General features: G+C 52.5%; 10 protein-coding genes across 10 annotated transcripts; 7 read left to right on the forward strand and 3 right to left on the reverse strand.

The window, feature by feature from the left end:
• Nucleotides 1–342: 342 nt before the first annotated feature.
• Nucleotides 343–1,252, forward strand: Aspvir_006383 (60S ribosomal protein eL20; the record flags this gene model as incomplete). The annotated part of the gene is made up of 4 exons (XM_043269585.1): nucleotides 343–397; nucleotides 598–782; nucleotides 857–1,033; nucleotides 1,094–1,252. The coding sequence occupies 4 exons, from the start codon at nucleotides 343–345 to the stop codon at nucleotides 1,250–1,252; spliced, it is 576 nt and encodes a 191-aa protein (XP_043125520.1).
• An 808-nt stretch (nucleotides 1,253–2,060) lies between these two features.
• Nucleotides 2,061–3,223, forward strand: Aspvir_006384 (cytochrome b5 reductase family protein; the record flags this gene model as incomplete). The annotated part of the gene is made up of 4 exons (XM_043269586.1): nucleotides 2,061–2,105; nucleotides 2,186–2,465; nucleotides 2,526–2,603; nucleotides 2,655–3,223. The coding sequence occupies 4 exons, from the start codon at nucleotides 2,061–2,063 to the stop codon at nucleotides 3,221–3,223; spliced, it is 972 nt and encodes a 323-aa protein (XP_043125521.1).
• Nucleotides 3,224–4,960: 1,737 nt separating this feature from the next.
• Nucleotides 4,961–6,389, forward strand: Aspvir_006385 (uncharacterized protein; the record flags this gene model as incomplete). Its single annotated transcript, XM_043269587.1, has 3 exons — nucleotides 4,961–5,041; nucleotides 5,497–5,883; nucleotides 5,940–6,389. The coding sequence occupies 3 exons, from the start codon at nucleotides 4,961–4,963 to the stop codon at nucleotides 6,387–6,389; spliced, it is 918 nt and encodes a 305-aa protein (XP_043125522.1).
• A 753-nt stretch (nucleotides 6,390–7,142) lies between these two features.
• Nucleotides 7,143–10,015, forward strand: Aspvir_006386 (urease Ure; the record flags this gene model as incomplete). Its single annotated transcript, XM_043269588.1, has 6 exons — nucleotides 7,143–7,163; nucleotides 7,244–7,330; nucleotides 7,400–7,852; nucleotides 7,906–9,588; nucleotides 9,637–9,696; nucleotides 9,755–10,015. 6 exons carry the CDS (start codon nucleotides 7,143–7,145, stop codon nucleotides 10,013–10,015), a joined length of 2,565 nt encoding a protein of 854 aa, XP_043125523.1.
• Nucleotides 10,016–10,195: 180 nt separating this feature from the next.
• Nucleotides 10,196–12,768, reverse strand: Aspvir_006387 (putative DNA repair protein; the record flags this gene model as incomplete). Its single annotated transcript, XM_043269589.1, has 7 exons — nucleotides 10,196–11,170; nucleotides 11,219–11,809; nucleotides 11,857–12,125; nucleotides 12,176–12,329; nucleotides 12,380–12,612; nucleotides 12,670–12,687; nucleotides 12,741–12,768. 7 exons carry the CDS (start codon nucleotides 12,766–12,768, stop codon nucleotides 10,196–10,198), a joined length of 2,268 nt encoding a protein of 755 aa, XP_043125524.1.
• A 1,821-nt stretch (nucleotides 12,769–14,589) lies between these two features.
• Aspvir_006388 (uncharacterized protein) lies at nucleotides 14,590–15,498 on the forward strand (the record flags this gene model as incomplete). Its single annotated transcript, XM_043269590.1, has 1 exon — nucleotides 14,590–15,498. The coding sequence occupies one exon, from the start codon at nucleotides 14,590–14,592 to the stop codon at nucleotides 15,496–15,498; it is 909 nt and encodes a 302-aa protein (XP_043125525.1).
• A 691-nt stretch (nucleotides 15,499–16,189) lies between these two features.
• Nucleotides 16,190–18,089, forward strand: Aspvir_006389 (nitrogen permease regulating protein NPR2; the record flags this gene model as incomplete). The annotated part of the gene is made up of 4 exons (XM_043269591.1): nucleotides 16,190–16,232; nucleotides 16,291–16,719; nucleotides 16,780–16,916; nucleotides 16,968–18,089. 4 exons carry the CDS (start codon nucleotides 16,190–16,192, stop codon nucleotides 18,087–18,089), a joined length of 1,731 nt encoding a protein of 576 aa, XP_043125526.1.
• A 457-nt stretch (nucleotides 18,090–18,546) lies between these two features.
• Aspvir_006390 (histone acetyltransferase NGG1) lies at nucleotides 18,547–20,806 on the reverse strand (the record flags this gene model as incomplete). The annotated part of the gene is made up of 3 exons (XM_043269592.1): nucleotides 18,547–19,533; nucleotides 19,590–20,056; nucleotides 20,263–20,806. The coding sequence occupies 3 exons, from the start codon at nucleotides 20,804–20,806 to the stop codon at nucleotides 18,547–18,549; spliced, it is 1,998 nt and encodes a 665-aa protein (XP_043125527.1).
• A 1,377-nt stretch (nucleotides 20,807–22,183) lies between these two features.
• Nucleotides 22,184–23,652, forward strand: Aspvir_006391 (E3 ubiquitin-protein ligase RNF103; the record flags this gene model as incomplete). Its single annotated transcript, XM_043269593.1, has 3 exons — nucleotides 22,184–22,234; nucleotides 22,316–22,871; nucleotides 22,949–23,652. The coding sequence occupies 3 exons, from the start codon at nucleotides 22,184–22,186 to the stop codon at nucleotides 23,650–23,652; spliced, it is 1,311 nt and encodes a 436-aa protein (XP_043125528.1).
• Nucleotides 23,653–24,113: 461 nt separating this feature from the next.
• On the reverse strand, nucleotides 24,114–25,050 carry Aspvir_006392 (uncharacterized protein; the record flags this gene model as incomplete). Its single annotated transcript, XM_043269594.1, has 2 exons — nucleotides 24,114–24,570; nucleotides 24,629–25,050. 2 exons carry the CDS (start codon nucleotides 25,048–25,050, stop codon nucleotides 24,114–24,116), a joined length of 879 nt encoding a protein of 292 aa, XP_043125529.1.
• Nucleotides 25,051–25,054: the final 4 nt, after the last annotated feature.

Consider the following 25,054-nt stretch of genomic DNA (forward strand, 5'->3'; position numbering starts at 1 on the left):
CTGAGCACCCATATCGGGTATAGCGTCAGAGTCAAGCCCCATCTGCCTGGTCGCTTAGGCGAAGGGCGGCAGCCCTAACCCAACAAGTTTCACAAATTCTCATTTTCGACCAGACCAGCCGGCACACCTATCTCGACAGTCAACCACAACAGAGTCGACAAAAGTGAGCACCACCCTCGTTATCTACATTTTTGTCGTTTGCATTTGATACTAACCAGATTTCCAGATGGGTGAGTGATTTTTTTCCCTCGATAACTCGTACAATTTCCCCGTCGGATCGGTTGCAATGGTTTCCTGCGGACGTCGAACGACACAATTTCGAAGAATGGGCACTGGACGACAATGACAACGGAGGAGACGCCGATAGAACGAGAGAAGTGCGCAAGGTCTTTTGGAAGTACGGAATGAGACTGTTCATTGAAGGAGGTCGAGCTGAACTGCGGTCGCACATTGTCGAAAATTTTCCAGATGCAGATCTAAACATACGCGCCATCGACCATGACGTTCGCACGGAAATCAATGCAACGATACCAGACGCTCTTCTATTCGGATTCGGATATACTTGAACGAACAGTCACTGACTGGTGTTTCTCACAGGGCGTCTCACCGAGTACCAGGTCATCGGGCGTCACCTGCCCACCGAGGCTAACCCCACGCCCAAGCTGTACCGCATGCGCATCTTCGCGCCCAACACCGTTGTGGCCAAGTCGCGCTTCTGGTACTTCTTGACCCAGCTTCGTAAGGTCAAGAAGGCCAACGGTGAGATCGTCAGCCTCAACGTGGTATGTCTACTATGGGAAAGGATTCTTCGGTCAAGATGAGGTCGACTGACTTTGTCTGTTTTCTTGTTTGCTAGATCCACGAGAAGCGCCCTCTCAAGGTCAAGAACTTCGGTATCTGGCTCCGCTACGACTCTCGTTCCGGTACCCACAACATGTACAAGGAGTTCCGTGAGATGAGCCGGACCGAGGCTGTCGAGGCCCTCTACCAGGACATGGCTGCTCGTCACCGTGCCCGCTTCGGCTCCATCCACGTATGTTGAAGCGCATTCCTGAACAAACGTGCCTATGAGATTCTAACGAACCCCATGCAGATCCTCAAGGTTGTCGAGATCGAGAAGGCCGACACCATCCGCCGCCCCTACATCAAGCAGCTCCTCCAGAAGAACCTCAAGTTCCCTCTTCCCCACCGCTCCGCCAAGCCTGCTGGCAAGAAGGTCTTTGCCTACTCGAGACCCTCTACCTTCGCTTAGATATGACGTTTTGGGTTATGGGAGATGGAGTGTGCGGATCAATGACTATGTTATGGCCATAGCATGCAAGAAGGACACGGATCACGCGGAGAACAAGGCGTGTATCTACCGCCCAGAAGATGGGACGGATGTTTTTGATGTCTCTTTAGTCCTCTGCAGCGACCCTTGCAAGTTATTTATCAAAAAAATTACCGGGGTTCTTTTCTTTTTTAATACCATGGTTCTATCTGAGAGGTAGTCCGCGTAGAATGTCTCTGATGCGTCTCTGCATGCAGTAACATACTACAGGCAGGATGAGACCGGAAAGGCTCGGCAATGAGTGACTGATGGATACAATTGCACGATGTTTGACACCACAACACATGTGGTGACGGTTGGGCTATTCCGTGGAGGTCTAACTTCACCGTTCGAGTCAGATCAGCGCAATTGACGACAGCCAATGCTACAAACTGTCGGTATATAGCTTTGTAGCATCCACCTTATATAGCATCCACCAAGGTCACTCTCTGTAAAGACCACAACTATAGCATTTTCACGGAACAAAATACTTAGCCTAGCATACAATGGCATTCATTACCTATTAGAGAAGTACTTAATAACCCTGGTCGATTACTAATGATCACGAATACCGTCAGGAACAGGTATTGCGTCATGCGGACCAGTAAGACAAACAGTGGGATCCGGACAGCGAGGAACTAACTCTCTATCCACGGAGTACTAAGGTTGAACATCCGCCCGCTCCTCTTGTGTCTCTTCCGGTTCGGATTATCCTTCAATTGACCATCAGTTTGTGTCAATTACATACACAATGTTTGCGCGTCAATCTCTTCGCTTTGCTCAGCCCTTGAAGCAGGTAAACAAATGACTCCGAGCAAATTTGGGTGTTGGTTCTGGGAACGGAGGGAGGACATCGGCTGACTGACGCGGTCGCAGGGCTTCCGCAAATACTCCACGGAGGCACCCTCCAAGGGCAAGTCTTCTCTCGCTCCCATCTACATCGCGGTCGGTCTCACAGGTGTCGGTGTGGGATTGTACCGTTACAACTCTACCAGCGCGGAGGCTCCCGCTGCCGAGCGCCCGAAGGTTTTTACTGGCGGTGACCAGGGTTGGATTGATCTCAAGTTGGCTGAGATCGAGAGACTGAGCCCCAACACCAAGAGATTTCGTTTTGAGTTTCCTGACAAGGAAGCTGTCTCTGGGCTACATGTCGCATGTTGGTAGACTCTTTTCTGGAGGCGTTTGGTTGTCTCATAGCTCACTTTTCGCCCTTTAGCTGCCCTGTTGACCAAGTTCAAGCCCCACGACGCCGAGAAGCCTGTCATCCGTCCCTACACACCCGTGAGCGATGAAGGTACGCCCCGTCTTCCAGTGTGTACCCGGCAGTAATTGATTATCTTTGCAGAACAACCCGGCTACCTCGACCTCGTCGTCAAGGCCTACCCCGACGGCCCCATGTCCGAGCACCTGCACAGCATGAACGTCGACCAACGCCTGCAGTTCAAGGGACCCATCCCCAAGTACCCCTGGGAGGCCAACAAGCACAAGCACATCTGCCTGATTGCCGGTGGCACTGGTATCACCCCCATGTACCAGCTGGCTCGCAAGATCTTCAAGGATCCCGAGGACCAGACCAAGGTCACGCTCGTCTTCGGCAACGTCCGTGAGGAGGACATTCTCCTGAAGAAGGAGTTCGAGGAGCTGGAGAACACCTACCCCCGCCGCTTCCGGGCCTTCTACGTGCTGGACAACCCTCCCAAGGAGTGGACCGGCGGCAAGGGCTACATCACCAAGGAGCTCCTGAAGACCGTCCTCCCCGAGCCCAAGGAGGAGAACATCAAGATCTTTGTGTGTGGACCTCCCGGCATGTACAAGGCCATCAGCGGACCCAAGGTCAGCCCAAAGGACCAGGGTGAGCTGACTGGTATCCTTGCGGAGCTGGGATACAGCAAGGACCAGGTGTTCAAGTTTTAAGCCTGCGCTTAGCGTTTGTACAAAGGGCATGTCTTGATTATATTGAATAGTCTTGTGTAGAAGTACCCTGTATCGAATGGGGTGTTAGAACTCGAATATCAAGATATTTAGATTAACATCTATATCATATGCTGAACACCGGGTAATTCCACGGGTCAAAGACTTCTCTGAGTCCAGAAGGTCCAGAACCATGGACTCGTATTTATGGACTCGAAGCAACGTTATAGCATAGATAAAATCAGTTAATCTTCCACTGAAAGCTCAGCCATGCCTACGAGTAAAAAGCGCGACAAGGTAGGTACGTAGGCACTGTAAGATAACTAACATTAAATGCGCCACAACTTACGCCTATCACATGCACCCAGGACGCTGTACATTATTCTGAGAATCAACAGGGTGATCTATGTTGTCAGGCTGATGGATATATATTCTGCGGCATAGCGTTCCATCCGTTGACCATTACCCGCATCGCGAAACCATAGTCAATTATTTATTGGCCATGATATTGATCAATTATAGTCAAAATAAATCTACATAGCTATGCGAATCGTCACTACTAAGTAAGAGTGTAACGGAAATATAAGTCTACTACTAGTCTACTACCTGCAGAAACAACCCCGCTTCTTCAGAGTCGAGTGTAAGGTAGGCCCACGAAGCGGTCAGTAGGTAGACTAGCTGTCGCGCAAGGCAGCCTGCAAGAGTCAGTGACTACGGGGTAGTCAGAGTGGAGTCTTCAGAGAGCCTGAGTTTCAAGTCCGATGAGCCGGAGCAGGGTTGTCTTTTTAGCGCTTGAGGGAGTCGGGGAAGCGCCGTAACTCTGTTGTCTAAAGCAGGAGGAATCACCCTGGAGGATTACGAGGTGGTCTTCTGCTTGGAGGCTCCAGTAGTTTGGAACTTGCAACCTGTATTTAGCGCCTGGTGCGGCGGCGAAGAAGAAATTATGGAGGAGATGTATCACAAGTTGGAGGATGGATTTCTGTGCTTGGTTGAGTGTCTAGTGGGATATTCGAAATTTCGAACCTGGAACTGAGGGATGTGGGAACTGGAGTGCAGAGTAGGTAAGCTACTGGTAGTGGTACTGGTACCAAAGGTGTTTAAGGCAAGAACTCCAAAATTGTTGTTAAGAACCAGCGGCACAGACAGATGGTCGCATGGAGCTGGAAGATGAAAAGGTACAGCTGTGATCATGGAGCCCAGCGGGTTCAAGGGGGAGCCTGCAGGGGTAGTAGTCTAGTTGCAGCATATGCCACCATGTTTAAGAATGGCTCTAGCTCGGGCGAAGCTCTGGCCTGCAATAGCTGTAGCTGGGATTTAGGCGCCCGGGAGCCGGGTCAGTAAGTAACAGAAGCGCCCAAGCCTGAGCTTAGGGGAAGGCAAGCCCGAAGCTGAGACTGTAGGATCTTAGGTAGGTGCCCCCGGATTAGGGGCTACGGGTAAAGGGGCTCGCAGCCTCGCACATAGCAAGCAGCGCCCACCCACGGCCTACTACCTAAGCCCTACCAGACTTCCCCCTACCTTACCAGATGGTCTCCCCCTAAGCCTAAAGCAGCGACCACTGGGCCCAGCGCTGCCCGCGGCCACTATTTAGGGTGCTGTGCTCCCGCCTTCCACCGCGCCCAACCCCGCCGGATTCGAAAATTTATTTTCTCCTCTCCATCCTTCTCTCTTCCCTCCCAGACCACCTACCCTACCAATCAATATCTTCCAGCTCTTTGGGCTGCTGATTCTTTTTATATCATGTCGCGCAAGGACGATGCCAAGGCCCATGATGGCCAAGTCACCGTCAATGTTGATGATTTCACCAGAACCCGTGAAAGTGTAAGTTAAATCTCTTGTGTTTCTTCAGAAATGGTTTTGTGAAGTTGCAGCTGCCGCCCCCCGAAAACTGGTGGACAGTACAGTACCACGGCCACCCACCCCAGCACGCCGACCGACGCGTCAGTAAACAAACCCATCTGCACACGCTCCCTATCTACCTATCTACCTACCTACCTACTTACCTATAAAATTACCTATGCACCTCGCGCGGGGTAAAACTTAACTTGTCAATTTGCCCTTGACTTGCTTAATTGATTTTTAATTCTCATTATGCCGTTTCATTTCCGTTGCTTTGGCCTGTTCATTCATGTTCAGCAATAGCTTGGTGCGGCCTTTCCGGCTCATCCTCCCGGGCTCTAGCGCGTACCTAAGCCTTGTCACATACCATGTTGCTGTCGCCTCGAGAGTTTACCCATCCTTGTAACTACAGCCCCACTAATATTTTTTATTTTCAGGTTCTTGTCAGCTTGTCTAATCTGCAGGCGGCGGTCTCCGATCTGACTCGCGCCTATATCAACCATACCAACACTGTGTTGAACCCTAGTCTCTCTACACTGGACTTGGGCCACGCCAGCAACATCACTGCTGCGCTCCTGGAGAATGGATTGCTGGGTGCGCGCTCCAGCAGCCCTGGCGCCAAGTCCGAAGTTGGCGAGAAGAAGAAGCGCAAGCGCGCTCCTCCTGACCCGAACGCACCCAAGCGTGCCCTGACTCCTTACTTTCTGTACATGCAACATAACCGCCCCCTCATTGCGCAGGAATTGGGCCCCAGCGCTAGGCCCAAGGATGTCTCCGACGAGGGCACTCGTCGCTGGGCGGAGATGCCCGAGGCGCAGAAAGAGGTATGCATATGACCCCTTACGAATGAGTTGGTAGTGCCTACTAACATGATCGACAGGTTTGGAAGAAGCTTTATGCCGATAACCTGGCCGTCTACAAGGAAAAGGTCAAGGCCTACAAGGCTGGTAAACCCTGGACTGAGGATGACAACACCAAGGCCGCCAGCCAGCTCCAGCAGGACATTGCTGGCGCATCGGCCTCGGGTGGCGAAGAGTCCGAGGAGCAGGAGGAAGAAGCGGACGAGGAGGAGGAGAGCGAAGAGTCCTCTCCGGAACCGGTCAAGGAGCCCACTCCGCCTCGTAGCAACAAGCGCCGCCGCAGCGAGGTGAAGACCCCGGCCAAGAAGAATGAATCCCCCGAGAAGAAGAAGCGCACCTCTGCGCGCAAGGGCAATGAAAAGGACAAGGAGGAGGAACCACCCGCCTCGACTCGCAAGGCTGCTGGCGCCGACGCCAACGCCAAGCGCTCCAAGAAGAAGCGCAAGAGCGAGGTTGGCGGCGATGAGTAAATTAGGAACAGATCTTGATTGTTCATAGTTGTCGTGCGCGTGCGTATACGGTGCTTGAATGGATATACAGTTTGGTTTGTTGCGCATCTACTGGTTGATAGTTTGTTGCTATGTCTTGAATCCAAAAGTGCTCTACAACCATCTTGGTCTTTGACAATCAGCAATTGTTTGTATTCAGGAAGAAATTGAGCTAGAATATGTCAGAGTCGGAAATAAGCAGTTCCAGTCAAGACTCCGTGCATGCTAACAGAAACAGAGGGATTCGTCTCCTCAGGAGTGGTACATATGCATCATTACTCTTTGCAGACAGGTTAACAGGACTGGCAGAAAACTGGGGGACAGAGCTAAGATAGTCATGCAGTCACATTGATGATCATTGGTGTAAATATAACGTTCAAGGAACGTCAATGCCTCCGTCGTCTGAGGCAAGGAGAATTGCCTGTTAGTAACAAAATGACGGCCAACTGCCATAGGCCGAACAGCCCTTATCGCAGCCTTATCTCTATCCCCACTCCGCATAGGCCTGACAGTCTGGAGTCTGGAGTCTGAATGAATGGTTTAAATCTCATCAAGTGCCCCTCTTCTTGCCTGTTTTTGTTTCTCTATGTTTTGCCAATGCTCCGTGATTGTTCAATTATTTCTTCCTAGTATATAGTGATACCCTTTCCTCATCGCCTTGCACTTGGCTGCGGCGGTTGTGATTCGCAGGCCAAGACATCTCCTTACACCCCCGCTAGCTACTACCCTGTTACCATGCACCTAATTCCCAAGGAGGTATGTGACAGCCTGACAGGGGCTTGCTACGGACGAATACCTCCACAATTGAGTCAGCACTGACAATTCTGCACTCGCAGCTGGACAAGCTCGTCATCTCGCAATTGGGATTTCTCGCCCAGCGTCGTCTTGCACGCGGTGTGCGACTCAATCATGCAGAGGCAGCGGTATGTATTCCCTCTATTCTCATTGCGCGATACACCTGGGTAGGTTTATCAAAGCTGACCGCGGTTCAGGCTCTTATTTCGTCGAATCTACAAGAGGTATATCCCCCAATCCTAGCTGGATATTATCGCGCTTACACGCAGCAGCTGATTCGCGATGGCCACTACTCGGTGGCCGATCTCATGTCCATCGGCAAAACCATGCTCGGCCGTCGCCATGTCCTGCCCTCCGTCGTACATACTCTCGTCGAGCTCCAGGTCGAAGGAACCTTCCCCACCGGCACATACCTTGTGACGGTCCACCATCCCATCAGCAGCGATGACGGCGACTTGGAGAAAGCGTTGTATGGTAGCTTCCTTCCCATTCCACCGGCGGATACGTTCCCAGACCCGAACCCGGATGACTACCTTCCGGAGAAGATGCCAGGTGCTGTCCTGCCAGTGAAGAACGAACGGATTACTTTGAACGATGGCCGCAAGCGCATCAGGCTGAAGGTGATGAGCAAGGGCGATCGCCCAATCCAGGTTCGCTCGGTTGCCTTTCAGACATACGCGCACAAGGTTCTAAGTACGAGTAGGTCGGCTCCCACTACCACTTCATCGAGACCAATCCTCAGCTCCATTTTGACCGTCTGCGGGCCTACGGATACCGGCTCGATATCCCCGCTGGGACTTCGGTACGGTTCGAACCCGGCGACACCAAGACGGTCACGCTGGTCGAGATTGCAGGCAATCGCATTATCAAGGGTGGCAACTTCATTGCCTCGGGAAAGGTTGATATCAGTCGAGCCGAGGAGATCATGCAGCGCTTGCAGGTCGAGAGTTTCGCTCATGTCCCTGAACCCGCACCGACCGCGGACAGTGCGCTGATCGCGCCTTTCACAATGGACCGAGAAGCTTATGCGCGGATGTTTGGACCCACCACCGGGGACCTGGTCAGACTGGGCCTCACCAACCTTTGGGTTCGGGTGGAAAAGGACTGTACGGTGTATGGAGACGAGTGCACGTTTGGCGGCGGCAAGACCCTGCGCGAGGGCATGGGCCAGTCCTCGGAGAGGTCCGAAGCCGAGTGTCTGGACACCGTTATTACGAATGCGCTGATCATCGATTGGAGCGGAATCTACAAGGCTGACATTGGTATCAAGAATGGGCTGATCTCTGCTATCGGCAAGGCTGGCAACCCGGATATGATGGACGGAGTGCATCCGGACATGATTGTGGGCTCCTCCACAGATGTCATTGCTGGAGAAAACAAGATCGTGACAGCCGGCGGGTTCGATACCCATATTCACTTTATCTGCCCTCAGCAGGTGGACGAAGCGCTTGCTTCTGGTATCACCACATTTTTGGGCGGAGGGACCGGTCCGTCGACGGGCACGAACGCGACGACCTGCACGCCTGGACCCACGCACATGCGCCAGATGATCCAGGCGTGCGACAGTCTCCCGATCAACATCGGCATCACCGGCAAGGGCAACGACTGCGGTGGCAAGAGTATCGAGGAGCAGATCCGTGCCGGAGCGGCCGGGTTGAAGCTGCACGAGGACTGGGGGTCAACCCCGGCGGCGATTGACACCTGCCTGGACATGTGCGACAAATTCGATGTTCAATGCATGATCCACACCGACACGCTGAACGAGTCCGGCTTCGTGGAGCAGACCGTCAAATCTTTCAAGAACCGCACCATCCACACCTACCACACAGAGGGAGCCGGCGGTGGCCACGCACCTGATATCATCTCCGTCGTGGAACACCCCAACGTGCTGCCCAGTAGCACCAACCCGACGCGCCCCTTCACCATGAACACTCTAGACGAGCACCTGGACATGCTCATGGTCTGCCACCATCTGTCCAAGAACATCCCCGAGGACGTCGCCTTCGCCGAGTCCCGGATCCGCGCCGAGACCATCGCCGCCGAGGACGTCCTCCACGACCTCGGCGCCATCAGCATGATGTCCTCGGACTCGCAGGCCATGGGCCGCTGCGGCGAAGTGATCCTGCGCACCTGGAACACCGCCCACAAGAACAAGGCGCAGCGCGGGGCCCTCAAGGAAGACGAGGGCACCGGCGCGGACAACTTCCGCGTCAAACGCTACATCAGCAAGTACACCATCAACCCGGCCATCGCGCAGGGCATGTCGCACCTGATCGGAAGCGTCGAGGTCGGCAAGCTCGCCGACCTGGTCATCTGGCACCCCAGCTCCTTCGGCACCAAGCCCGCCCAGATCCTGAAAAGCGGCATGATCGTCGCCTCGCAGATGGTACGCCCTCTCCTCTCCTTTCTGTAGATTTCTTCCTAACAAGCACAGGGCGACCCCAACGGCTCCATCCCGACCATCGAACCGGTCATCATGCGTCGCCAGTTCGGCGTAAGTTTCTCCCTCTTTTTCTCACTCGGTTATTAAACCCGTCTGCTAACAAGTTCAGGCCTTCGTCCCAAGCACATCCATCATGTGGGTCTCGCAGGCCTCCATCGACGACGGCATCGTCCAGTCCTACGGCCTCAAGAAACGGATCGAGGCCGTCAGGAACTGCCGCAATGTCGGCAAGAAGGACATGAAGTTTAATGATGCTATGCCCAAGATGCGGGTTGATCCAGAGAGCTACGTCGTCGAGGCCGACGGGGTGCTCTGCGAGGCGGAGCCGGCGGACGTGTTGCCCTTGACGCAGGATTACTTTGTTTACTAGTGGATGCACTTGGTTTGGATCGGGCTGCTGTTGTTTATATACCACCATTTTGTTAGCATCAGCGTATGATACCGATACGGACGGATACGAATAATGATTCACGCTGTATATAGTCGCATCTTCTTCATCAGTTAGTTATCAACACTGCTATGTTATTATATGGAAACGAAAAGGTGATGACTACAGTTCAGTTTCCTCCATGCTGTGATTATCCCCCGCCGACACAAGTCCCATACAAGCCCACGCGTCGTAGCTATCCGCCCGCGCAGCGAGATATGCCGCGCGTCGCGCACGAGACGAGCTCGACCTGTTCAAGGTCCGGGATCTTCCCGGTGCTCTCTCCGAAGAGGGCGGTATGTCGACGTCGACGTCGCCGGAGCCGTCCTGCTGGAGAGGGCCGAGCGTTTGATCCTGCGAGGCAAATGCGGACGAGGAGATCGAGAGAGTGTTTGTTGCTTGGCTGTTGGGCATATCATCTTTATTGCCAGTATCGTAATGCATATTGTCTTGCGTCGGTGTGTGTGTTTCATCACCGGTTTCAGAGCTTTCCCTATGCGGTAGGTGAAACTCGTCTTCTTCCGCTGTGGGCCAGGAGGATGGGAGGGCGCCCAGGTCTATCTCCGGGTGGTGGGGTCTCTCTGCGTGAAGGAAGTGCCAGGCGCGACGGATCTCGTTGCGTTTCGCTTTTGCTGTTTCTGGGCTGGATGTGGGGATTGGGAGGGGTCGGGGCGAGGGTTCTTTGGGGTTGGGGTTTGTGGCGGCGTCAGGGGCGGTTTCAAGAGAGGAGGGAAGGATACTCGTTCGGCGAGGGTGTGCCTGGGCTTGAGGCTCGCTGGTATTAGGCATCACAACAAGACTGCGGTCGATGCTGGCGTCGATGCTGATGGATTGCTCTGTGGACTGCGTTGAGTGATCCTCCTCGTAGCGGAGTCTTTTCCTAGACCGCAATTCCTCGTCGTTGCCGATGGTGTCGCGCATGTACTGGTCGTGGACGAATTCTTGTCCAGAACACAAGTGACCGAACAAGCTGCGCATGGATACGCCTTCGTCCCATTCCAGAGCGTCGACGGTGCAGGGGTAGACGTCCCTGGGCTTGAATGCGGAGACCAGTTCGCATAATTCTTCGTAGGAGGAATGGCGCGAGTATGGAAAATACTAGATCTTGTCAGTTGAGGCTTCTAGATTTCGAAACAAAGATCATACGATAGTGTTCGGCAGATGATTCCCTGACATGTCTCGTAGTGCTGATACCTTCACATCTTTCGACCACAACTCCTTGTCGGATCGGCCACGACCAAGGATTTGCGCGAGCTCCTGCAGTGGTATGTCGCAAACATCCTTCATGCCATAACTGTCCAGGGAAAGCGCTTTGTTCTTTGACTTGAAAGCTTCGGCCAAGGCCTCTCTCGTCTGTGAGAGCGTTTTAGGGTCGCGGATCTGCTCCAAACACAGACTCTCCAGTTGCTGCAGTGACGACTGGTCTGGAAGTTCAAGCTCATGGGTCTGATAAAGATCGCCGCCTCCCCCTCCTGCTCCGATCTCAGGCACTCTTGTGCCGTCCTCCATTCGTGCGACAACCGGCATGATGTAGACGGTCCGCTTTGAGCGAACCGCAGAGCAGTGTACTCCAGGCTCGCAGCTATGGACACGAGAGCTTTCGTCTTCGCTCAGGCAACCAGGCACAAATCGGTTTCCAAGCTCGAAACCGCAAAGAGCAGGGGCCTCGCTGATAGCTCTTCGCGAGTTCGAAGCAAGGGACCTATACAGGCCAATCTGGTATCGATCAACATGGACCTGCCAAGTCAGTAAAAAGCACCTATAGATGTGTGTGCGTCACACACCTTGGTGTTCAGAAGAGCGGAAAGTGCAATCCAGACGTCTTCGTAGCCAAACGTCCATGCTCGAAAGTAGAAGATGGTCTCCTTTGGGTACGCTTCTACCTTCTGCAGAAGCTCTCTTAGCCCTTCGGCTTTCGACGGAAAGCTTCGGCAGACATGGTCAACGCGAGCAAAGGTGGTATCGAGATATATCTTGTCCAGCTTCTTGCTTCCTAGGGTGTACGGAATGAGGACCGGATGCCGGACAAGGCTGTCGACCCACCAACGCTCAGCTATTGTATTTAATCAGTATGTAACACCAAAGTATGCAAAGGGACCGTACAGCGAATATCACCGGTGTAGAGCACCGCCTTGCCGTCACCTTCGATCAGGAACATCACTGCACCAGCACAGTGGTTCGCGTCCAAAAGGGTGACTCTGATCGACAGCAATGGTGTCAACTCAATTTCAGTCGGCGTGTCCAAGGGAATCGGCCGCTGGGCATGTGAGTGACAGCAAACTGGGGTAAAAATTGAGGAGCACTCACCAGAAGCTTGGTCAAATGCTTGTAGTGCAGTCTGCGGGACTCCAGAATCCCCTTGCTGAAGTTCATCCGGTGGGGATACTTTTCAATGCGCAAGAGCAATTCTCGAGTTGCGGCAGAGCAGTAGATAAAAGGAGCCCGGAAGGACTCGAGGCCTTGCAGATGATCACTGTGCACATGGCTAAGAAAACATGCGAGTGGAGGCGGCCGTTCGGGATTCTTTCGAAAGTAGTCGACTACATTATATTCAGCTCAGTATGCTGAGACCACTAACAGAGACAATCTCGGCTCACTTTGTATGTAAGGAAACTCTGTAGAGCCGTTAGATAATCGGCTATGAGCTTTTCTGCGTGGTGGGCCATACCTTGAACTATCCCGTCGAAGGTCGACATCTGGTGTTGACGAGCGCTATTGTTCTTGTATTTATGAGAAACATGACCAAAAAGGAAGACTTGCAACTGATCCTGGGTTATCTGATAGAGAATAGATGGTCGTGAAGGATGAAGTAGACGACAAGATTCCTTCTTGAAAAGGGCATTATCACGTGACTTCATCCACCAAAGTGGCTGCAGTTGAGTTACACTTTGTTGTCAGAGAGGATTTTTGCCTTCAATCTTCATCATATCCGCTCGATTTAGACTATCTACCTCAATTTAGAACAGCGGGAATATGCACAGCCAGTAAGCTTCGTCTTCTTACGGTAAAGAACGTCCGATCGGATACAAGCCGACTTGTCAACGCCGGTTTGTACAACACCAGCATCAGCTCCAGCTCCTCACTACGTTGATGGACTATCTAACAATGCTGTACTAATACCTGGAACATCTGCCAACCAGGACCCTACATGGGTAGCGGCAGGAAGCCCAAAGGAATAAGTCCGACCATCGACCAAGTGGCCATGCAGATACAACATGGTGAGGCGAGTGGACGATAGACCCGCTCGCCAACACAGTCAAGCCCAGGAAAAGAGAACCACCGCTCCATTCCCAGGGTGATTGGGGATAGAATCAACTAACAAGACCAGTCTGGTCCTCTTTTATGGTTTCTGCGCCCTCAAGAGATGGATCCATCAAGGTTTGCAGCAATAGTGACGCCGGTTTATGACGGAGAGAAGTGTCCTCGTTGGCCCACAGCGTTGTTCTCCTCTCCTCCGAACTCCACGCAGGTTTCCCTTTTCCTTCTGATGCGCTGGTCAGTTGCATGCGTGTCAGCAGACAAATAGTCGTATCATCATTAATCGTTACTATTTGTTGTCCATCCTCGCTGAGAAAATAATCGCCGACAACAAATATAAAATCGTTTGCTCTCTTCCTCCCCTTCTCCGTTCTCTCTTCTCTTGTTTCAAACTCTCTTCTTCGGTTCAATTCCATTCTCTTGATCGGCTAGGGCAATAAAAGGCATTCCTGAGGCTGATCTAGTTTGCGATTCATGATGTATTCCTCCTGTTAGAAGCCGGCTGATCTAGACTCGAGGCCTGGACCGTACTTGAAGCCAAGGCTTCTCTACGGCTAAGGATCCTTTTCCATTATCATCAAGAGTTCTCCTTTCAGTACTCGAGTTGATATCCAGTGAGACAGGATACACGACAGAGAAGTCAAAGGAAAGACCAATACTTCTGTGGTCTTACACCTGTCATCAGCGTCGTCGTCGTCGTCACTATCTATCGTTGAGATTTGTCGTCGACGATAGCCACCGCAAATAGTATCAAACTCCACACTCGACCCGAGGGACGGTCTATATCAGCTCTACCTTATTATCGACTATTGTTTACAAACTTCCCCTTTTTTTTTTCATCTCTATTTCACCAACCTCACGCCTAGTCTAAATCGCTCATCATTTGCAGTTCTCCCGTACGCACTGCGTATCCTCGGCGCATTCCCTATGCATACTAACATCCGTGCATATTGCTCCCTTGCTGATCTCTTCTCCTTGCAAGTTGCAATAATTTATGAAGCGTGATCTGAAAACATTTCCAGCTCATTCACTTTCCTTTACAGTCCAACTTCCCAACTGCTCCAACTCCTTACTCATTTGCCTGCCCATCTTGTTTATATCTGAAACTGTTGTTATCAGATCTGGGATTGCCTCCTTTCTCCTCATCTGGTCGCTCACCGCTCCTCTTTCTCCGCACTGTGTAGTTGGGGATTCTTATTTGGTCAACCCCAGGGAGTCTTAACTACCTCAACATCATACCAACCGCAGCCTCATCGACCATGCATAAACCTTCCCTAGCTCAAATTGTGCACAGCGCAATTTTTCCACGCCCCCGTACCAGTGATCCGGCTACTTTTTCTGCTCACATCACTCGCAATCTTGTCCCAGAAGTTCGGATAGAGACATCGACTTTCTATGGATCCCTGGACAGTATCGAAGCCCAATATCCGGGCCTTGACTATTCCTATGGCCCCCACCGCATGAGATTGAGCCGATTCCCATGGCATCGAAAGCTATTCAAGGTCTTTGACGAACTTGGTCTGACCGAAGCCGAAATCTCATCGCTCTGTAGATGGGAGGGAACGAAATCCGCGCGCGAACGGTACGAGAAGGAAGAGGGCATCAAGGTGCGAGACACAACTGCCGAAGCCATCCGACCGGCAACGCCGTCTCCGCGACCCTCTGTTGAGATCCATTTCAACGGCGGCTCAGATACGGTCAAGGAACCTGAGGTGAAGATAGACGAACCGTTCGAGGATGTCATCAACACTGGCCTCACTGTTGACAACCGTGGAATTGACCGTTTGCCGCAAGTACACAAGGTGGAGGAGGACTCTAGCGACGAGGAGATGGAAAGCTGTGGGGTGGAACTGAACCATCGTCTACTGGCAGCTACTGCAGCCCGAGAGCAAGGTGCCAATGTCCCACTCGACGAGGACTGGGAGCAGTGGCTGAAGGAGGCCGGCGAACGCGGCAGTTACGCAGACCTGATCAATGCCATCAGAACGGGCCAGCCGTTGAACTTTTTGTCCCACATGGCTACTCCACTGGCCCAGTTGCGTCGGACAGGCATCACACAAGTCCCGCCATCACTCCCAGAACGTTTCATGACTCCGGCGCCGCCCAGGGTGCTTTCTTCAAACATTGGCATTCAACGCCCTCCCAACCCTCCAGGAACTGCACGATAAGAAACGGCAGCTTACTGGTCTCTGCTTTGTTCTTCCCTCATTTGCGTTACAGATATTGCTAGCGGGCAGGTTTCGATTTGGGTGGTGCATTTACGGCGCTTTCGCAGCTGTCTCTCGTCTTTTTGTCATCTTCGGGCGTTTCCTAATAGTCCCCTTTTCTGCTGTTGATAGATCGATCTTTTTGCCTTTGTAGTCATCTCCGATGCGCTTCTAATACCCCTCAAGCCTTTGTCCATTTGGGATTGCTTTGTTTCAGCGTCGCAAAAATACTGGCCTTTTCTAATTTGATAATGGTGTGAAATATCTTCAGTTGCATTTGAACCAGACACTGGACGGCAAACGCGGTAGAATGTCAAACCAGAATTGATAATAAGGATGAAGGCAATCGCTTTTTCATTTCAACGGCTTAAAAAGCGCTGGTAGGGCGGGCAATGGGGAGTATCGGTTTATCTTTGAGCCTGCTTGGAGCTATGCTATCTCTGTGTCTAAGCTCCCCGCAGCCTTCAAGTGCGACATCATCCCCCAGAGCCATAGCACCGTGAACACCCTCATGGACCATTGTCATGGATGAATTTATGATACTGGCATAGGAAAATGCTGTGATCATGCTTGCAGCTACCTAGCTGATCTTCAATCCAATGACGTTGACAACTGCAGTCCCGCACCCTGTTCTTCATAGCTTCGACTCATCATGATCAGGGCCATATTCTACAGCAAATTTGACACCCAAGAGGGTAATTAAATAATTCATCTACCTCATAACCAAGATCTACGAAAGACTGACCGTTCCAGGCCCCAAGGTTGTCCACCAAGTCCCCGACGGAGCCATCGTACCCTCTGCGACCGCCCCCTCGCAACCTCTCTTCCTGACCTTTTCCGACATCTCCTTCTTCGTGATCCCCCGGCAAGAGCTATGCGGCAATCTGATTCAGGTCTGCACAAATGGATACCGGATATTGGGCTATCCAATCTGCATGAAATCGCTCCGGTACGACCGCAATGAGTTCATCTTCAACTTCTGCCTGGTGCTGGCCGAGGAGGAGGACTTCAGCTCGTACAAAAGCGTGGTGCAGAAGCTTGCGGATCTGATGCATGGGTTGGAAGAGCAGAATGGATTCTTGTCTAGGGATCATTCGAAAAGCGGAGAGGGAAAGGTATACAGTTTGTGCGAGACATTGATGGAGGATTTGAATAACTATTGCGAGTGCATGATTCCAATAGGTTCGCTGCCTTCTTCGCGAGACTGGGGGAGGGGGTCCTGATCGCTGACGATCCTTGCAGATGAACTGAACACACTGAATATCAAGCTCTTCCCTGTATACCCAGCTCCTCCACAGGTCCGAGCCTGGCAGGTCCCTCTTTTCACGGTCCGATACCAGACGTTTATGGATGAGAATTGGGATCTGACCATGCAACGGGTACGCCCTTCAAACAGCTACGACGTCTAGAATGAAGCTAATACAGGACAGATTGTGCCTCATATCAATGGCGTCAACAGCATCCGCATCATATCCATCCTCGCAGATACTGACTTCTCCCTCACCTGCCGCGCGATACGCCATCTCCTCTACTACGGCTGCCTGTTCCTGCTCGACATCTTCTCCTTCTCGGCAATCTACGCGCCCACCGCCCAATTCAGCTCCACTATCGCCTCCGACGAAGAAATGCAGCGCGAATGCGCCCGCTACGTCAACACGCTCTTCGCACCGTCCATGGCCGTCCACGGGAGCACCGGTGCCGCCACCGCACCGTCCGCCTCAACCTCCGCCCTCTCGCCCGCGGCCCACGGCCTCACAAACGCCCACGTTTCAGGCATCCCAGGGAACCTCGTCGGCCTGTCCAAGTACGACCCGGACTCCGTGTGGCCCCCGGTAGCCGACTACCGCGACCGCCGAAGCACAAGCCGAACACCCAGTCCAAGCTCGAGCTACCGCTCCGGCATGACCACAACCACCATCCTTGCAGACGACCACGACCCAACACAGCCCCCACCTCCCCCGGAAATGGTGGATGGCGTGGGCATCGTCGAGCTCTACGCAAGCCTCAAGCAAGGACAGAGCGTGCGGCAATGGTACGCCCAGAACAGCCGCAAGCTAGCCCACATCGACATCCGCCGCTTCATCACCTTTGGTATTATCAAAGGGTTTCTATACCGCGTCCACAAGTACGCCTACGCGACGGGCCAGCCCGCCCCGCAGCTGAAGTCCTCCCAGCACTACCATCACTCGCATTCGCAGCCGCCATCGGGACCCTCGTCCCGAGGACCAGGCACGGGGACGAATAGTCCCTATGCGTCGAGTGTGGGCGATGACGCGGCACCGATTGCCCAGCAGCAGCATCATCATAATCACTCCGGACAGCGTGGGGATGACGGCAGGGAGCATGCAACCTCCGTTCATAGCGGGAGTCGCTCCACGGTGGTCTTTGATGACGAGGACGAGGAGGAGCTCGTTGATAACAAGATGCTGTCGAAATATCTGGACGGCATGCATTGCTTTGATCAGATTTGTACTGAGCTGGAGATTAGTGAGAAGGACCTAACGGCGGCATTGAAGAGATATCCGGGGGAGGTCTTGATTATACACCGATGACGTGATATATGCTACGAGAATAATTGATACCCATTTACGATGATTTAAACGCTACAGTGCTTGAGAGGAGACGCAAATGTAGATTATTCCACCAGGGAAACAAATTTCATTAGTCATTCGTCTGGTCGCCAGCAAAAAAGCCCAAACCAAGTCACAACCGCCGCTGCGTTGCCAAGTCCCCACAGGGGACAGCGACACTTGGCAGTCGCCGACATTGGCGAGGGTTGCTGCGTCCTTGACGCAGGAGATCGTAAACCAGCGCTATCAAGCGCGAAAAAAAAAAGGAAACCCAGTACTCATTCCCAAGCCCCCCTTCCCAACGCCGCCATTGTACAGGGGTATGTGGTACTACATAAAAAGAAAAAGAAAACAAAAGAAAGAAACAACGGACCAAAGCAAGGACCGAGCACAGGAGTGCGGGTCTGCCGGCACGATTTGGGAAAATCGGCCGGCAGACCTACTCCTGCTCCTCGTCCCAGCCCTCGAGCTCGGCCTTCTCGTACTCGGCCATGACGGCCGAATCGAAGATGGTCTCGCCCTTGCCGGGGACCGAAGTCTTCGAGTCCTTGAAGATGGGCCCGATGCACTCCTCCCAGCGCTTGCGCCGGTCCATGAGGGTTCGAGCCACGTCGCCAATGGCAGGCCGGCTCACACCTGCACCACTGGCGACGTGGCTGCCACCGCCGGCTCCACCAGGCCGGTGCTTAGCCTGGGAGCCTTTCTTGCTCTTACCCAGAGTGCGGGTGCGCTTGAGATAAGCCTGCTGAACCTGGGAGTCAAGGTCGTCGTGGATGGTGGTATATTCCTGGTGTGCCATGCGTTCACGAGCGATGTCTAGGAGCCGTGCCTTGCGGGCATTGTTGGTAATCATTTGCTTTTTGAGTTCGCTCTGGAGCAGACGCAAACGCTGTGCAATATCGTCGTCGTAATGAGCATCGTAGTCAGGGTTGTCATCTTCGCCGAGAAAGCCAATGTGGCGGAGCTCTGCTTTGAGACGCTCGTCAAGCTGAGCATGGTCGAGCTTGGCTGCGGGGACCTTGAAGCCGCTAGGAGAAGCATCGGGGAAAGAAGTCGCGGACGGAAGTGGCTTGCTGTCTGATTCACCAGCTGGCTGATCGATATCCATGGAATCTCCGTTAAAGAAGTTACTGGTGGAGGCCTCTCCATTGGCAGCGCCAGTTGCGGAGTTTTCGTCAGGATCTGTACGGTGTTCATAGCGAAGAAGGGAATAAAGGCGGCTGACCAAGGGTCCGACGGAAACCTTGTCAGTTTCAACAGTCTCATCAGTGACCTGATCGATGCTGCCGCGTCCCTGGTTCAGGGGAAAACGTTCGCCATCGCCGTTGGCTTGATCGACGTTCATCAGTCCATCCTCTTCGGCCCAAATCTCGGTGTAGTGCTTCTTGCCGCGAGGAGGCATAATAAAAGGAGTAGTGCGATCACCCTGGAAGATTGTTAGCTTACGTGAAACTGCCATTTCGGAATGCCAATGAAACTAACCTTTTCTTTCAAGAACGCAATGTCCTCCTCGGTCAGGGGACGCACGTAAGGTTCGATGTAAGAGAGGAAAGTGTTGGCGCTAACTTGATTGGTAGGTTTGGCATTGCTGAAATCCTTGTCTGGAGGAACGCCAGCCATCATGTGGCTCAGATCACTCTTTGGGAAACGGTTGACGCAATAAATCTCCTTCTTCTCCTCGTCTGTCATATCAGGAGTGACTTCACGAATGTGGTAGATGGTGGGATCATCGAATTTGAGCGGGTTCGAACCAAACACCTGAACCTGAGGGATGGCCGGAGCGGGTTCAGGCTGGTGCTCATCGCTGTCGTCCTCGGAGGGAGACTCGGCAGTAGCGGAAGCTTCGCCAGCAGTAGCAGTGTGTTTGGGAGAAGTCAGAGACGAGGGAGAAGTGGGAGAGGTGACTTCAGAAGCCATATTCTTCGACTTCTTGGAGGCTGGGGAAGCGGCTAGTTTTGGTTCATTAGCTGGATCCATGTTGGAAGCCAAAGTCCAAGACAGGACGAAAGATGAGAGAGATGCAGAAGGAAAGACAAGGAAGGGGAGAAGTTGGAGGAGTTTGTGTTGTTATGAAAAGGAAAGTTCAGGTGAGAGAGATTGGCAGGGATGTGTCATCGTGTGAATTCACATAAAAAAAAGGCATAACAAAACATACCTCCTTCGACCTTTGTCTCGGCGCCGTCCTGGCGGGCGATGTCATGAGCACCATGTGCCAACGGACGTTCCTCCTTTGTGCTTCCTCCACGCTCCCTACGCTTCTTCAGTTTCCCTCCTTTAGAGGCTCTGATAGGTTCCTCTTCCTCATCGTCGACATCACGCTTCACCTTGGATGCAGACTCGCGGTCGTATGTTTCCTGGTCTTCAACAACCTCTTTGCGCTTCTGCGAGAGCTCTCTAATACCGGCATCGCAGGCATCAACACGAGCCTCTGCTAGCTGACTGAGAGTCTTGAGGTGTTCCATTAACGACTCGAGAGACTTGGAATCAGGGATCGGGCCAACCCCGCTCATACGGTCGAGGATTTCGCCATACTGAATAGTGCCAGGAATGAGCAGTTTCGAGACGTCAACATCGAGGTAACTGGCCTGAACTCCCACGGAGGTTGCACCAGCACTGAAGCTTGAGTTGGGGGTGGTGTTGCGGCTTCGCGAGGGACGGGGTTCGCGGCCTTTGCCTTTGCCTTTGTTGGCACCTGGCATTTTGAGACAGTTAAAGTACGTGATCTTCAAATGATGAATGTTATGAGAGGAAGGATTTAGGTGAGGAATTGAGAGGACGGGAGTGATGGCGTGAGGCAAGGGATTCAGAGGCACAACTCGTCACTGAAGTGGTATTATCTTGCTCAAAGACCAATGGTCCAGAGCTTGATAGGTACTTGATGACTATCTGCCCTCTAGAGCATACTAGATGCAAGATTTGCAGAGAAAATGGTTGAGGAGAGAGTGTGTGGTGTTAGTGGGATGTTTACAAGAGCTGATCGTTATCGCAGTCTTGATAGAGATGGATGCACGTGATTTTGATCACGTGAAGATACAGACTTCAGGCCTTCCGCTTTGGGTTTGATAAGAGTCACAGGCTAAGCAATTCACGGTTTTATGACATCTCAGGGGTACAGATATTCACCTTATGGGCTGAATTATCCTTCCTTGGTGCTGAGAGTGATAGGGCACTATCTACGGACTCGAGTCTTGCCTTGATGTGGAGATGTGTGGACTGATCTATCATCTATCAAAGTGCTCTGTACTGTATCCTTCCTTGCAGGAGCTCCACTTGTCGATCAGCGTGGGATGGAGCACAGACAGGTTCCCTAGGATAAGACCAGATGATGGGAATGACTGAAGATTCTGCTGATGATACCGTGGCAGACGGTACCATCTGCAGGGACAGGCATACTGTGAACTCCTCTCTTCGAATTCCTCCCATTTTGTTCAGAATCGGTTTCTCGATGTAAGGCCAGTCCCCGCAAACGTCATCAGAGTCCAACCGCAAACGGCATTGCCATCGTCGATCAAGGAGCTGAATGAGAATCTGCATGCTGACAACAGGGAAGAAGAAAAAGGAAAAAGAAATTAGGCCAAAATGACAAGGTGGATAGGATGGGTCCTGTCCTCGTACGGTGCCTGAGAAGAAGATCTTATTGGGATGATCGTCGATTTCGGCACTACGTATTATTTATCTATCACCTGCAACTATCGAGAACAACCTTTTGACCTTTTCCCTCCTCCCTTTACATCTCTGTATTTTGCTTTTGCATTTTCCTGATTGAAAAAGCTATGCATATGCATTACAACATCTTGGCATACTATTAATTGTGCGAAATGTTGTCTTCTACTCGATCTTGACCTTTCATATTCTTGAACGCCATTCATTTACTGAGTGGCAGCGGTGTTGGTATATCGCAAGCATGTGTATGATCCCTCATCCTCGCCTTCAGATTGCGCACTGTGCCTATTTTCCTTTGCAATATTCGTCTATACCTCTGGTATAGCCATGCGCTTTAGACAGCGGCTTCTTGTTGGAAATTGGGCTGACCATGTCTGACCATCATAGCCGCCCAATCGCTAGCCACGGCTCCGATGTTTTTTGAAGGATCTGGGAGAGTAACGAATGCAACTCGAGCAATCAATGTATGTTTCACCAGTGGTGCAGATCAATCATGAATCAACGCCAGCAAATCGATTGCCCGCTTACATTGCGGCTACCAACAGGAAAGCGATAACCTCCGTGTAGTGCTTGACGGGACAATCCAGACGCTATCTACTCAAAATGCACCAGGCAAGGGTCCAATAAGAGGACTACTCTTTGTCCCTAGCCTTGACCCTCAGGATCCATGCAACAATGCCACAGCATCGCTTGTGCCGTCCAATTCGACTCGTCATAGCCATGTCGCTCCGTTGAACTTCCCCAACATCGGCATAGCGCCGTGGGTATCCATCAATTGTACCAAGTCATTTCTCAATGCGTCGCAACAAGAAGACGTGGAAGCGCTGATCTTCTTTCTACCTTCAACCAACGATTCCAAGCCACCCGCGCCGGAGGATTCTCTCTGGGATCTGGGTGATGCTGGAGCATGGAAGAGTCAAAACAACTATCCGGTCTATGCGATCCCCGGTCCTGCTGGGGAGACACTCATGCGCCAGCTGTCGTGGTACTCTGATAATGCGACGTTGGTCGGATTTGATACGGGTAGCAATCTAAATGGGTCTTCAGCCCTGGCGCAGGATCAGCATGATATTGTTCGATTGTTTGCTCTCATAGATTATGGTAAGACGACCCATAGTTCACAAGGAATACTGCTATGCGGGATCCGTTTGGCTGACTTTGCTCTGTCTCTTCCGCAGCGGAGGATCATCGAAACATGCCCAGTCTCTGGGGATTCATCCTCGCAATTTTGGGAATGGTACTGGTTCTCAGTATCATCATCCTTCTATGTTATCAATTTGTGCAGAAGAGACGCCGACTAGCCCTCGAGCGTCGCATCGCTTCCGGCGAAGCGGATATTGAAAATTTCGGGCTACATCAAATCAGGGTTTCGCGGGAGGTTCTTGATCAAATTCCCACATACGTCTACCCCTCTGTCAACATTCCCTCAAAGGCGTCTTTGAAAGGCAGCCCTAGTCAAACCCAGATCACACTGTCAAGGGCCGATGATACAAGTTCGATACGATCTGTTGACCACCTCAAAGAGCCTCGTCTAGTCTACAAGGAGACAGATATGCAAGCAAGCAGCTCCACCATCAGACTACCGGAAACTGCAATTACGTGTGAGCGCAGTCGACCTCCCTCCGTGCGAGAGTGCAGCGACTCTTCCAGCAGGTCACAGCCCACCTGTGCAATCTGTCTTGATGACTTTGTCTCGGGAACAACGATTGTGCGGGAACTTCCATGCGGCCATATCTTTCATCCGAGCTGCATCGACGTTTCGCTTACACAGATAAGCAGTCTTTGCCCGCTGTGTAAGAAAAGCGTTCTACCGGCGGAATACTACTCGACGCCTGCGGACGATACGGTAGTTCATCGGGATTATGTCGTGACTGAGCATTGATCGCCGGATTCTACTCGATTGGGGATATATTATACGGTGTTGCGGTGGGATGATACCCTTGGTTTATGATAATACTTCAGGTTCATTTTACTTCTTGCTCATCATATAGATGATAATGCATACAGATGGACAAACCAGACTATTTCAAAGCGTCGCTTGGCCCGACAAAGTCTTTCACCACATTATTCGAGTGTAGTATGAACATCGAGGCGCGTCGCGCTCAATCTCGAATGAGTCTAGGCCTGTCCCCCCCAGCAGATAAAAATGTCGCGCTCGTAGAACCGTAGCACGCATTCTCGCGTCATCTGCTCAAAGGGCCCTTTCGCTGGGCATTCCCGAATGCAACTGTTTCAGTGCGTCTCAATTTCAGACGCAGGTAATCGATCTTCATAGATTCTCCCGCCAATCTACCAACATCAACATCAGCATTAGCCAGACTCAAAAAGAAAATAGGCAAAAACCTACCAAGCAAACTTGTCATGCTTTCCCTTAACCCTCACATCGAGCACCTCCTCATGGAAATTCCCTTCCCTCCTCGCCCTCTTCAACCTCTTCACCTCATGCTCCTCCAGCCGTCTCCCCACAATCCCCTCCAACTCCTTCCGACTAATCTTCTCCCTCGCCTTGGTCTCCTTGCTCGCTTTGATCCGCGGCTTGAACCGCGCCTGCATGCGGATCCGCAGCGTCGTCTCAAACCCGAGACTGCTCGCGTCGCCGCGCACCTCGATCACGCGCCCACTCGCCTTGCTGCTCGACGAGGCCTCCCGCACACACACAAACGCCTCCTTGTCGCCTCCGCCGGTCTGCAGCGCAAACGTACCCGGGATATCGGTCGAGGGGAGCGCGAGGAACGATTCGTAATGCGAGATGGCCGAGGCGGAAGCGCTCAGGATACCGTAGGTATCGCAGCTTAGGTATCTGTCGCCATCTGTGATCAGTATTCCCTCACTTTGCTATTAAGACAGGGCCGACGTACTTCCCATGATGCCCCTTGAAACTCAACGACTCCGTCCCCGCCACCCTCGTCGCAACCCACACCTGCCGCACATCATGCGGCTCCGCCGTCGCGGCATCCCCCTCAATCAGATTCTCCAGCTCGCTGGCAAACACCTTGCCGTTCGCATCGCTCGCGATACACGTCGGCGGGTCGGACGGCAGAACGAGCACCACCGGGCCTGCGATATCCGACGGCGTGTCGGCGGATACCCAGCTCTGGTCTTCGGCGCTGTCTTCGAGGTGCTGGGTTTCCTCTGCGGGGGTCCTTGTGCTTGTGCTTGTGCCTGTGCCTGTGCCTGTGCCTGTGCTTGTGTCCGCGCCGAATTTCGATTCCGTGGAGGCGTATTCGCGGTGTTTGCGCTTTTTGGGCTTGTCGCCTTTGAAGGTTAGGGGTTTGACCATTTTT

The sequence above is a fragment of the Aspergillus viridinutans genome (genome assembly GCF_018404265.1).
Source record: "Aspergillus viridinutans IFM 47045 DNA, scaffold_4, whole genome shotgun sequence".
In the NCBI taxonomy this organism is placed as follows: Eukaryota; Fungi; Ascomycota; class Eurotiomycetes; order Eurotiales; family Aspergillaceae; genus Aspergillus; species Aspergillus viridinutans.